The 13,904-nt window shown below is 44.0% G+C and overlaps 1 protein-coding gene across 1 annotated transcript in view; it reads left to right on the top strand.

Annotated features, from left to right (window-relative positions):
* Nucleotides 1-13,904, top strand: part of LOC133359430 (uncharacterized) — a 99,474-nt gene that overhangs the window by 43,446 nt on the left and 42,124 nt on the right. The window contains exons 2-6 of the mRNA XM_061577843.1: nucleotides 7,644-7,822; nucleotides 8,096-8,188; nucleotides 8,894-8,989; nucleotides 11,215-11,448; nucleotides 12,917-12,939. Of these exons, the coding sequence (XP_061433827.1) occupies nucleotides 7,644-7,822; nucleotides 8,096-8,188; nucleotides 8,894-8,989; nucleotides 11,215-11,448; nucleotides 12,917-12,939 (625 nt within the window). The remainder of the gene's footprint in view (nucleotides 1-7,643; nucleotides 7,823-8,095; nucleotides 8,189-8,893; nucleotides 8,990-11,214; nucleotides 11,449-12,916; nucleotides 12,940-13,904) is intronic.

Here is a 13,904-nt window from a genome sequence, read left to right as displayed (position 1 = left end):
TGCCTGAGCACAAGAGTGATCTGGTTCGGTCAGGAAGCCACTGGAGCTATGGTACTTTAAAATAATCAAAATTTCAAAACGAATTTCTTTAGAACTGCTTCTTGTTGTGTTTAGTTTGTTGTCCTTCCCCTGCAACTCCGATTAGCTCAGTTGGCTGCGTACGATGTGAAAGAAGTTCCAAATATACGTCTCAGAGAGACTGGGAGAGTGGGAGTATGGGTGAATGAGTGAGTGGGTGTTATAAGTGGGTGAGTGGGTGAGTGGACAAGTGAGTGTGTGAGTGCGTGAGTGTATGATTGGGCCAGTCAATGGGTGTGTAATTACGGAATGCTTTGATGATGTCTGCTGGCAAAGTCACCCTTGGAAAAGAGTTTCTTAGCTCAAAGGGATCTACTCGGGGAAGTAAACTTATGGTTGTTCTGAAAATCCTTGAGGAGATGCCGTCAGGATTTTTTAGCTGCATGATGACTGTGCATTGCACCACGCTGTGCTTCAACACGCCAGAGGAGCAGCGTGGTGTGATGAGCAAAGACCAGACCACTTGGGGAGGGGCTGTGGAAAGATGAAGGACCCGTGTTTAATAGCTGTGCATGTGAATGTGAAACAACGCATGTGAAATAAGCAGTGGGTGCGTCTGTGAATTATTGGGACGAGAATATCCAGTCTCGGAGTTTTGGACAACGTGAGGGTGAGAGAAGGTGACATCATCAACAGTGGAAGATGGAGGTAGGTAGAGTGGGCGATATATTCACACTGCAAGCAAAAGGCTCAAAATTACAGGATGGGTCACGGGAGTCTACAGACAAATTCCATCTTAGATGCCACAATGACATTCAAGCAACTCGTGCCCAGGCAGAATAATAGCGTACGCCGTTTCGATTGCAACACAAGCAATCACCATATGTTAGCCGACTCTCTGTGTTGTATTGCATTATATTTTTAAGCCTACATAGGTTTGTTTTCTCTTTCATTTGTACCTGATGATGATTGCTTTTGTTGCAATCTAAACGTCATATGCTATTATTTAATTTATTTTTTCTTTCTACGTGACTTTACCGAAAGAACCAAAAAGATAGATGTAGTTTTAGTATCTTGCTTTTAAGCGTTATTGTTATTTTAAATGTCAAGTAAACTCCTTTGCTAGCAACGAGCCCCCCACTCCGACCAGCCTTCAAGAGAGACACAGCCTGCAGCATGGATATTGTGCAGGAGAAATGTCAAATATGCGTTGGGAATGTCAATGCCACGTTGCGATAAAAACACACACAATAATAAATAATTAATAACTAACTAACACAAAACACACTAAAACGCAACATGAAACAAATACATTTTGATTTAAAGCTTTCATGACTGCAGGGATTCATATTCTTGGTTCATTCGGTAAAGTCACGTAAAAGGGAAAAAATACATTTATAAAACAATGTTTTTTTTAATTTCCCTTCTACGTGACTTTACTGAAAGAACCAAGAGTATGAAATAAATACCTTACTAACACAACGTTCGCTAGTCGTGGACACGTGATAAATTTACGTATTGTAGCCTCAGTATCCTGGTGCGGGGGGGGGCAGTGGTGTTCATTGGGGGCCATCATACCAAAAAGACTGAAAAGACTGATTTAGTTACATTTAACATTAATATCAGTGAGAGCAGTGCAGTACTCTATTTTGTATCTAAAGGCTGTTTGCATTCTGAAGAAAAACATTTCCACGAAATATATTTTAAACATTTTGAATATTTTCAATCACAGAAGCTGCAGCAGCCAAAAGGTGTGGTCACAGTTACTCCCATGCTCCCACAACAGCATTACACACAATTACACAATGCACACACATCACAAGGATAATTTCCTTTCCAGTTAGAATGGACTTGTGGACAGTTTTTTCCCCCAGTGCGGTATGAAGTTCAGAATTGAAAAAAAACTCACTTAGAACATGCCACACACAAGGTAACATTTTTTTTGTAAATATAAAGCAGGTATCAGGTGAGCGAGATAAAATCTCCCAGCCACCGTAGCACCCAATCGCTCTGTCTTGCCACGAACACCAACTTGTGTGCTAAGCTGTAGGATGAGCTTTTCTCTCAATACTCATCTCAGAATAAGCCACGGCAGCTGAGCCTTGCCGATTTATATTAACAACACTAATTTATTGAAATGATTTAATATTTCGATTTAAAGCTTTCGTGACTGCAATAATTAATCTTATTGGTTCTTTCGGTAAAGTAACGTAGAAGGGAAATAATAAAATAACAAAAATTAAACATAATGAAATACAATTCTCACGACGTTTCGGCCACAACGCAAGCAGCCGTCCTTAGGTGAAGAACAGGGCTGTCGGAAAGACAGCGTCTGAATGAACACCACCAAGCTTGGCAGCGTCTATATAAGCTGGGTTAGAGGAGGAGAGAGCCTTGACAAAGGAATTTGCATATCAACAGAGGAATTTAGCATATTTATGGAAATGCAGATATGGGATTAGTCACTACATGTGGAATGTGTGTGGGGGGCCTCAAAGTCATTATATGCTCGTGTATTATGTAGGATTAGCAGTAATAAGGGAGAAAGTAGAATTAGCATTAACAAGGGGAAGGAATTTTAATAGTAAGGAGCTGCAGCAGCCAAACCACCACGTAAAAAAATAAAATATAAACTACATCGATATCATCAATATACTCAATATACTCTCCAATAAGCTGAGCTACTAATAACAGTAAGTCATACATTACAATTACATGTCGCAAAAAATATAATATGCCTCCAGCTAAACTTTTTTCTTACATCACATGGATCTACCCCGTACTATATACTGCCATAGACAAACCCAACATTAAATTAAACACTGCATTACTATACATTGTAATATTACACTATGTATTATTCTACAGCAGGGTGGGTAGAAACGTCGTGAGAATTGTATTTTATTATGTTTAATTTTTATTATTTTATTAATTCCTTTCTACGTGACTTTACCTAAAGAACCAAGAAGATGATTTAATATGATAATTGGTTCTTTACCCTTCTATCTGGCAACAAAACTGACACCTTTTTGCAAGGAGTCATGTTTGCATAGACCGCAATACCTGCAGTCATAATACAAACAAAAGAACATAACTCTGATAATGTGCACTGTCCCTGAAGTTGATTGGTCCACACCCGAGACAGCTTTCCTTCGAGCCTAGTCTCATATGGGTTGGACCAGATGACGCCAAAAGGCGCACAACTCAAGGACAATGCACCATCAGAGTATGAGAGCTCGGGGCAAGCATCTACACTATGGGGACCTCATTTGCCAGTAAAAATATGATAATTGGTTCTTTACCCTTCTATCTGGCAACAAAACTGACACCTTTTTGCAAGGAGTCATGTTTGCATAGACCGCAATACCTGCAGTCATAATACAAACAAAAGAACATAACTCTGATAATGTGCACTGTCCCTGAAGTTGATTGGTCCACACCCGAGACAGCTTTCCTTCGAGCCTAGTCTCATATGGGTTGGACCAGATGACGCCAAAAGGCGCACAACTCAAGGACAATGCACCATCAGAGTATGAGAGCTCGGGGCAAGCATCTACACTATGGGGACCTCATTTGCCAGTAAAAATATGATAATTGGTTCTTTACCCTTCTATCTGGCAACAAAACTGACACCTTTTTGCAAGGAGTCATGTTTGCATAGACCGCAATACCTGCAGTCATAATACAAACAAAAGAACATAACTCTGATAATGTGCACTGTCCCTGAAGTTGATTGGTCCACACCCGAGACAGCTTTCCTTCGAGCCTAGTCTCATATGGGTTGGACCAGATGACGCCAAAAGGCGCACAACTCAAGGACAATGCACCATCAGAGTATGAGAGCTCGGGGCAAGCATCTACACTATGGGGACCTTATTTGCCAGTAAAAATATGATAATTGGTTCTTTACCCTTCTATCTGGCAACAAAACTGACACCTTTTTGCAAGGAGTCATGTTTGCATAGACCGCAATACCTGCAGTCATAATACAAACAAAAGAACATAACTCTGATAATGTGCACTGTCCCTGAAGTTGATTGGTCCACACCCGAGACAGCTTTCCTTCGAGCCTAGTCTCATATGGGTTGGACCAGATGACGCCAAAAGGCGCACAACTCAAGGACAATGCACCATCAGAGTATGAGAGCTCGGGGCAAGCATCTACACTATGGGGACCTCATTTGCCAGTAAAAATATGATAATTGGTTCTTTACCCTACTATCTGGCAACAAAACTGACACCTTTTTGCAAGAAGTCATGTTTGCATAGACCGCAATACCTGCAGTCATAATACAAACAAAAGAACATAACTCTGATAATGTGCACTGTCCCTGAAGTTGATTGGTCCACACCCGAGACAGCTTTCCTTCGAGCCTAGTCTCATATGGGTTGGACCAGATGACGCCAAAAGGCGCACAACTCAAGGACAATGCACCATCAGAGTATGAGAGCTCGGGGCAAGCATCTACACTATGGGGACCTCATTTGCCAGTAAAAATATGATAATTGGTTCTTTACCCTTCTATCTGGCAACAAAACTGACACCTTTTTGCAAGGAGTCATGTTTGCATAGACCGCAATACCTGCAGTCATAATACAAACAAAAGAACATAACTCTGATAATGTGCACTGTCCCTGAAGTTGATTGGTCCACACCCGAGACAGCTTTCCTTCGAGCCTAGTCTCATATGGGTTGGACCAGATGACGCCAAAAGGCGCACAACTCAAGGACAATGCACCATCAGAGTATGAGAGCTCGGGCAAGCATCTACACTATGGGGACCTCATTTGCCAGTAAAAATATGATAATTGGTTCTTTACCCTTCTATCTGGCAACAAAACTGACACCTTTTTGCAAGGAGTCATGTTTGCATAGACCGCAATACCTGCAGTCATAATACAAACAAAAGAACATAACTCTGATAATGTGCACTGTCCCTGAAGTTGATTGGTCCACACCCGAGACAGCTTTCCTTCGAGCCTAGTCTCATATGGGTTGGACCAGATGACGCCAAAAGGCGCACAACTCAAGGACAATGCACCATCAGAGTATGAGAGCTCGGGGCAAGCATCTACACTATGGGGACCTCATTTGCCAGTAAAAATATGATAATTGGTTCTTTACCCTTCTATCTGGCAACAAAACTGACACCTTTTTGCAAGGAGTCATGTTTGCATAGACCGCAATACCTGCAGTCATAATACAAACAAAAGAACATAACTCTGATAATGTGCACTGTCCCTGAAGTTGATTGGTCCACACCCGAGACAGCTTTCCTTCGAGCCTAGTCTCATATGGGTTGGACCAGATGACGCCAAAAGGCGCACAACTCAAGGACAATGCACCATCAGAGTATGAGAGCTCGGGGCAAGCATCTACACTATGGGGACCTCATTTGCCAGTAAAAATATGATAATTGGTTCTTTACCCTTCTATCTGGCAACAAAACTGACACCTTTTTGCAAGGAGTCATGTTTGCATAGACCGCAATACCTGCAGTCATAATACAAACAAAAGAACATAACTCTGATAATGTGCACTGTCCCTGAAGTTGATTGGTCCACACCCGAGACAGCTTTCCTTCGAGCCTAGTCTCATATGGGTTGGACCAGATGACGCCAAAAGGCGCACAACTCAAGGACAATGCACCATCAGAGTATGAGAGCTCGGGGCAAGCATCTACACTATGGGGACCTCATTTGTCAGTAAAAATATGATAATTGGTTCTTTACCCTTCTATCTGGCAACAAAACTGACACCTTTTTGCAAGGAGTCATGTTTGCATAGACCGCAATACCTGCAGTCATAATACAAACAAATAAACATAACTCTGATAATGTGCACTGTCCCTGAAGTTGATTGGTCCACACCCGAGACAGCTTTCCTTCGAGCCTAGTCTCATATGGGTTGGACCAGATGACGCCAAAAGGCGCACAACTCAAGGACAATGCACCATCAGAGTATGAGAGCTCGGGGCAAGCATCTACACTATGGGGACCTCATTTGCCAGTAAAAATATGATAATTGGTTCTTTACCCTTCTATCTGGCAACAAAACTGACACCTTTTTGCAAGGAGTCATGTTTGCATAGACCGCAATACCTGCAGTCATAATACAAACAAAAGAACATAACTCTGATAATGTGCACTTTACTGGCAAATGAGGTCCCCATAGTGTAGATGCTTGCCCCGAGCTCTCATACTCTGATGGTGCATTGTCCTTGAGTTGTGCGCCTTTTGGCGTCATCTGGTCCAACCCATATGAGACTAGGCTCGAAGGAAAGCTGTCTCGGGTGTGGACCAATCAACTTCAGGGACAGTGCACATTATCAGAGTTATGTTCTTTTGTTTGTATTATGACTGCAGGTATTGCGGTCTATGCAAACATGACTCCTTGCAAAAAGGTGTCAGTTTTGTTGCCAGATAGAAGGGTAAAGAACCAATTATCATATTTTTACTGGCAAATGAGGTCCCCATAGTGTAGATGCTTGCCCCGAGCTCTCATACTCTGATGGTGCATTGTCCTTGAGTTGTGCGCCTTTTGGCGTCATCTGGTCCAACCCATATGAGACTAGGCTCGAAGGAAAGCTGTCTCGGGTGTGGACCAATCAACTTCAGGGACAGTGCACATTATCAGAGTTATGTTCTTTTGTTTGTATTATGACTGCAGGTATTGCGGTCTATGCAAACATGACTCCTTGCAAAAAGGTGTCAGTTTTGTTGCCAGATAGAAGGGTAAAGAACCAATTATCATATTTTTACTGGCAAATGAGGTCCCCATAGTGTAGATGCTTGCCCCGAGCTCTCATACTCTGATGGTGCATTGTCCTTGAGCTGTGCGCCTTTTGGCGTCATCTGGTCCAACCCATATGAGACTAGGCTCGAAGGAAAGCTGTCTCGGGTGTGGACCAATCAACTTCAGGGACAGTGCACATTATCAGAGTTATGTTCTTTTGTTTGTATTATGACTGCAGGTATTGCGGTCTATGCAAACATGACTCCTTGCAAAAAGGTGTCAGTTTTGTTGCCAGATAGAAGGGTAAAGAACCAATTATCATATTTTTACTGGCAAATGAGGTCCCCATAGTGTAGATGCTTGCCCCGAGTTCTCATACTCTGATGGTGCATTGTCCTTGAGTTGTGCGCCTTTTGGCGTCATCTGGTCCAACCCATATGAGACTAGGCTCGAAGGAAAGCTGTCTCGGGTGTGGACCAATCAACTTCAGGGACAGTGCACATTATCAGAGTTATGTTCTTTTGTTTGTATTATGACTGCAGGTATTGCGGTCTATGCAAACATGACTCCTTGCAAAAAGGTGTCAGTTTTGTTGCCAGATAGAAGGGTAAAGAACCAATTATCATATTTTTACTGGCAAATGAGGTCCCCATAGTGATGATTTAATATTTTAAAGAGTAAATCTAATTAATAAATGTTCATATCATGGTGTGTGCTGTAGACATCTTCACGTTGAAGCAGGTGTTTGTGCCCCAATGGCGTGGGTTCACATTCCAGGCAGTCACTAGATGTAAACGATGACAATGAAAATATTTTAAGTATGTTACTTCCTTCTTCACCATCGCTATAAGAGAGAGGTCCTGGTCCAGCGTATATCTGATATACACAGCGAGCGTGACTCCCAGTGAGAGTGTGCTGCGCTGCTACATCTGCCTGGGCACGTTTGTCTGCCTCTCCACGCTGAGCTGCGGACACTCATTCTGCGTCCGGTGCCTGGAGGCCGCCTGGGAGACAGCGAGCAGCTTCAGCTTCCCGCAGTGCCGTGCAACCTTCCCTGTGCGACCCCAGGTGAGGAAGAACGTGGCCCTTGCCAACCTGGCGGAGCAGCTTAGAGTTGGAGACAGGATGGCCGCGGCCGTTGTGTGTGACATCTGCGGTGACGGCCAGACTCCTGCAGTGAAGACGTGCCTGAGATGTGAGATGTCCTTCTGTGCGACGCACTTGAGGCCTCACTTGGAGAATCTCAGGTTGAGAGAACACCTCCTGGTGGCTCCCATCGCGAACCTGGAGGAGCGAAGGTGTCGGGAGCACAGAGAGGAGCTCATTCTTTACTGTGAACAGGACAAAATCCCGGTCTGCCCAGTCTGCCCCGTCACAGGAGACCACTCCGGACACAGAGTCATCACAGTGGAAAAAGCGCAACAGACAAGACAGGTGAAGTGTCATTTACCATTGTAATCCACATTGTTACAGGAGGTTGAGGCATTCACATCAGTAGGCTGTGACCCCTCGCCTCGACCATGTGAGTTCCTGTTGTGACCAAACGCCCCTTTACAGGGAGTGCCAGGAGATGTGGCAGGGTGGTTCAGACATGAAAACGCTGAGATGATAACGCTGTAATGCTGAGTTGAAATCTAGTCGGTAGCTCATGGTTGAAACCAGATTCTCAAGTTTAGTGAGTTGATGGTCTAAGCCCAGCCAACATTTGACAGCATGTTAAATCAGATTTTACATGAGAATTCAAATTATTAGTTTGACTAAGTGAGAAACGTTACTATGTAAAGTATGGCGTGTGAGAAGTAGCTACACCCGTCACTGGAAGAGGTTTAAAATATATTTTAGAAATACGTGATATTTGTTGATGATGTTGTCTTAGAATATTGCATTGCTCCACAGTAGTTCCCTTTGGATTATTTGTCTCAATACATGTGCAGTCCGTATTCAATTGTGGGAAAAGTAAAAGTATAAATGAAGACATATGCAGAAATATAATGATAACAGATCTGTGTATGTGTGTTTAACTTATTTCGTAGCCAACCGTGCTAATCGGAGAGATGCAGCAGGATGATGATCTACAAGTGATCCACCAATGGCAATGGCGAGCACCACATATGTATTTATGTATCTACCCCAACGCAGGAGGAGCTCAGAGTCAAGAAAGAGGGGAGAGACGAGAAGAGGAACACGGCGGCGACATGGACACAGACACTCAGGGATGACTACCGGCGCGTGGAGGTACAGAGAGAGACGGCAGTCGCACAAATCCCTCTTCTGGTTTTCCCTATGAATTGTATTTCATTTACAATGCAACTTCCAACATGACAGCAGTTTTGGGGACGGACGGAATCAATCCACGTTGGACGATACATTTGCGACTTGCCCTGTCGATTCCTTTATTGATCACAACCACAATGCTTATGGAAGATTGCGATCCTCCTTTTTGGCCCCCCAAATCTGGATTGTACCAACATAGCCGGAGTGCAAGGAAGAGTGGACGAGAGTATTGCATTATTTGCCTATTCCAGCACATTTTCACTTGAAAAATACGGTATTGTCACGTGTATTTGTTATAGATATTCATAAACATTTGACGCAATTAATCAGAATGACCTCGGCAAGAGAATTGGTTTCATTTATATTCGCGTTTCCCTCCGACGCACCATTTGGTATATCCAGAGTGGGACGGACAGACAGACAGACAGATGCGAATGATACCCATAGATGTGTTTTTTTTTATTTCCCCCAGATACACACTTGGCAACGTGTAGCTACATACAGAAGTATTTAATTACTATTTGGTTCTTTCATTAAAGTCACGTAGGTAGAAACATTTAAATACAAATAAATCACGACGTTTCGATTGCAACACAAGCGGTCGTCCTTAGGTGAAAATAGCGAGAGAGCTGTTACAAATAAGGGGTTATATGTTTATTAACCAGGTTAGTCATAACTTGCTGTGATGCTTCCATCCTTCCTGCCGCTTGGCTGTTACCTTCGACTCTCTCAGTTGTATTGCCCTGTTGGATGCCTTTGCATTAACGGGCTGTGCTATCACTAACATTTTTGCTCCCTGATGTATCGATGGCTCTCTCTTGCTGTTCTATAGACGGTATGTCTCGCTGGCACGGCCACCATGGACTTTTACACGCTTTCCTCTCATAGCGCAGCAGCCAGCGCCGCAGTTTGTGTTTAACCAGGTTCCTCTCACAGCGCAGCGGCCAGCACCGCAGCTTGTCTCACACATATACATGTTATTAACTTGCTCATCTTCCTATTCTCCCTAATCCCTAATCTCCCATGAACATACCATTAACACTGCTACCGTGCTCTTGTACAGCCACGTTGTTCTTATGCGGGGACAGACGCTCATTAACGTTGACATGCTATTCTCTCTCCCTAATCACTCTCTTCATATTCTCTCTCTCCAGAGTTAGAACGGTATTCTTACGCGACGACGGAAGCTCATTAACTTTGACTTGCTAATCTCTCTCCCTAATCTCCCTCTCTCCATAATCTCACCATTAACTGATAAAAATATATAACCCCTTGTTTGTAACAGCTCTCTCACTGTTTTCGCCTGAGGACGACCGCTTGTGTTGCGATCGAAATGTCGTGATTTATTTTATTTTTCTACCTACGTGACTTTACCAAAATAATCAAATAGTATGGATTCCTGCAGTCACGAAAGCTTCAAATCAAGATAGAAGTATTTCCTATACTACCCTTGCCTATGATACTTTCCCCTTATATTCCATTCTCATTCTCCCTGTGCTATGTATGTGTAATAAAGGACTCTTGCACTGGGTCTGTTTCCGTTGTCCTTTATTGGTTCGTACACTTTGCCCGCACGGCGTCTCGCTCAGAGTCTCCTCCGTCTCCCGCTCGGCAGCCCCACTGCTGCCGTCGCTCCTGCAGACTTGTTGCTGCTCCTCACTATGTAGCCCCGCTGCTGGCTCATTACTTAGCCTCTCTGCCTCCGACCTGCAGCCCCACGGCTGCTCACTATGCAGCTCCGCTGCTGGCTCGTTACTCAGCCTCTCTGCCTCCAACCTGCAGCCCCACGGCTGCTCACTATGCAGCCCCGCTGCTGGCTCTCCGTCTCCTCCGTGCCCGGACACCGCTGGCCAACGGTGCCGAGTCCCGACCTGTGGCGATCACGCCACTTTCCTCCTCCTGCCCTGCGTGGCCTCCTCCTGTCTTTAATTCCACACTCTCCCCCAGCCCTTCCGGTTCCTGTCCTTAAAAGCTCTCTCTCTCCCCACGTGACCCTAACTCCTCCCACCTGTTACGTCACATCCCGCGAGCCCGTTTACGCTCGCATTACATATGTTTCCGAGCTCCCAATGCACACGTCGCCCATCTCCATGTACATAATCGAGGTATGGTAACAATCATTGCCTGTACGACGCCACATTGCGTCGTTACCTTACGAGTGACTCAACTCGGAACTTTCTGTGTAGGAGTCTGTGCGTGGGATCAAGGCACAGATCAGCCGAGAGTTTGAGCGCCGCAGGGAGCAGCTTACGGAGGAGGAGAGGGAGGCGCTTGAGCGCGTGGATGAGGAGGGCTGCTCCGTACTGTCACGCATCCAGGCGGACATCGCTTGCTACGAGAGCAGAGCACGCGGCCTGGAGCAGGAGATCAACCAGCTGCTCGCCGCCCTCGCCGTGCAGGACCCACTCTCCTTCCTGCAGGTGGCACCACCTCCATTCACTCGCCGTGGTAGCTAGAATATGTTAAGTACCTCGCCTGGTATGCAGGAGGTCGTGGGTTCAATTATAACCCTGACGCCGGCTATATATTTGGATTTAGTGGTATCTCTCACCCTGTAGTCGTGTGGATTTTTCCCTGGGTCTCCCGGTTTTTCCCTCCATATTTAGAAACGTTCTTTTTGTAGTATTTGGCTGATATACATTTCCATGTGATAAATCACTTTGTTGAGCTATCATTTGTGGCCAGGTTACTTCTGAAAAAGAGCTATATAGCTCAGTGGGCCTTACCTGGCAAAGTATTTTATTATTATTATAGTTTATACTCACAGTCTTGGTTTCTCAAAAGAGGGTTGATCTACAACTAGGATAGGTGCACCTCGCTGTGAGATGTTGACATTGTTGGCTATCTTATTTCAGTGTTTATTGATCTAGGAGGAAGTGGTGGTCTCCAGAAATAAATGCGCTTTTGCTTCTAAGTGACATTCAGACCTGGAATTGTCCAGTACAACATCGCCATTTAGCCGGCCTGGTATGCAGGAGGTCATGGGTCCGACCCTGATCCTGGCGACGCCTGCGGTAAATTTAGAGTTTGCATTTCGCTCTGTTCTCTCCCACCGTGGTCAAGTATATTATTCTTTGGATCATCCGGTTCATCTCCACATTTATAATCAACGTTACGCGTTTAAGGTATTTGGCTGCTACTTCAAATGTCAACCGGATAAACCAATTTGTTGAGCTATCATGTGTGACCAGGTCGCTTCTAAAAAAACAGCAAAATAGCTCAGTGGGCCTTACCTGATGAAATAAAAAGTTTGGTTTATTCAGAGTTCGAAACATGAGTTGTTGAAAATTACTTAACCATTTTTTTAGCTGCTAGACTAGACCTGCAAAGAGTGGTTTTGTTATTGGTTGGGGTCCATGTCCAGTTAAATGAATCCTGTTTGTGATGCAAAGAGTACAAAAGCAATTCAAGTATCAAAGTATTAATAGCTCTGGTTGAGAATTGATGCCTTGCAATAGGTATCTGTTTGGTGTTTGAACATCTTAACGCCTATTTTAATACTCAGAAAGGATAAAGCCTTTGCTTATTTTTTTTATAATTGATTTGAAGCTTTCGTGACTGCAGGAATCCATACTCTTTGGTTATTTCGGTAAAGTCACGTAGATAGAAAAAATAAAATAAAAATAAATCATGCAACACAAGCGGTCGAAACGTCGCGATAATTTTGTATTTAATTTTTTCTACCTACGTGAAATTACCGGAAGAACCAAAGAGGATAATCTCGATATTGACAAATAGGTCCATTAGAGAGCCCTGTGTTTCACCATTCTCGGTGTGCAGGTATTTGTTAATTCCCTGATGTCACGCTCCACTGTAAACAGCAGGTGGAGGTGGGGCATCTGTTTAGGATGTCAATGTTAATTTGAAATGCGGGTTTGTGTTTTTCAGGATCCCCTGCATGAGAATCTCTGGTCAGTGCCAACCCAGACTCAATCTCGAGCTCTGTCTGTCACCTGGTGGACAAATCAGCAAACGGTCGTGATGTGATTCCTAATAAATCCAATTGTATGCAGTTGTATCCCATATAGGCAGTCCTTGGATTATGCACGTAATTTGTTCCTGATACTTATTCGTAAGTCGAACGGTTCTGGAACTCGAACCCAATAATGCACCATATTTAAATGCCAACACAGTCAGTGTTATAAATAGTGTTATGGTTCAACAAAGAGGGAAGCATTGTTAAACTCCTAATTAAGAATAAATATCGAAAGAGGGAAGCATTGTTAAACTCATGATTTAGAATACATATCGAAAGAGGGAAGCATTGTTAAACTCATAAGTAAGAATAAATATCGTACATAGTAAATACAACATCAAATTAAGTAACATGAATAGAAAAAAAGTAATATTTTCACTTTCCTTGATGCTAGTTTGTAGTCGGAAGAGGGGCGATGAGTCACCACAATTGTACAGACACACAAACGGGCATGTGCGCATGCACACACACAAAGGACACCCCAACAACAACAATCCCATGTGTAGCCTTAACAGGCTGTTTGGGGCAAGTGCTGTTAGCGAGCAGCGCCTAAGAAGGCTGCCACTGTGGCACACGAGGGGGATGTTGGTTCCTAAGTCGAGAACTGTCTGTCTTGTCCATGTGTAGAGAAACATCAACCCTCATTAGATTGTATGTGTCCCGTGCTGTGTGTAGAGAGACACAGACCCCCATTTGACTCTGTGTGACCCACTCTGTGTGTAGCGAGACACAGACCCTCATTAAACTCTGTGTGTCCCATGCTATGTGTAGAAAGACACAGACCCTCATTAGAGTCTGTGTCCCATGCTGTGTGCAGAGATACACAGACCCTCATTAGACTCTCTGTGTCCCATGTTGTGTGTAGAGAGACACAGACCCTCATTAGACTCGGTGTGTGTA

This window comes from Lethenteron reissneri, chromosome 65, assembly GCF_015708825.2.
Source record: "Lethenteron reissneri isolate LAM-NWPU_2019-01 chromosome 65, ASM1570882v1, whole genome shotgun sequence".
NCBI lineage: Eukaryota > Metazoa > Chordata > Hyperoartia > Petromyzontiformes > Petromyzontidae > Lethenteron > Lethenteron reissneri.
The sequence above is the reverse complement of the archived record's forward strand: the minus strand, read 5'-3'. Positions and strand labels throughout refer to the sequence as shown.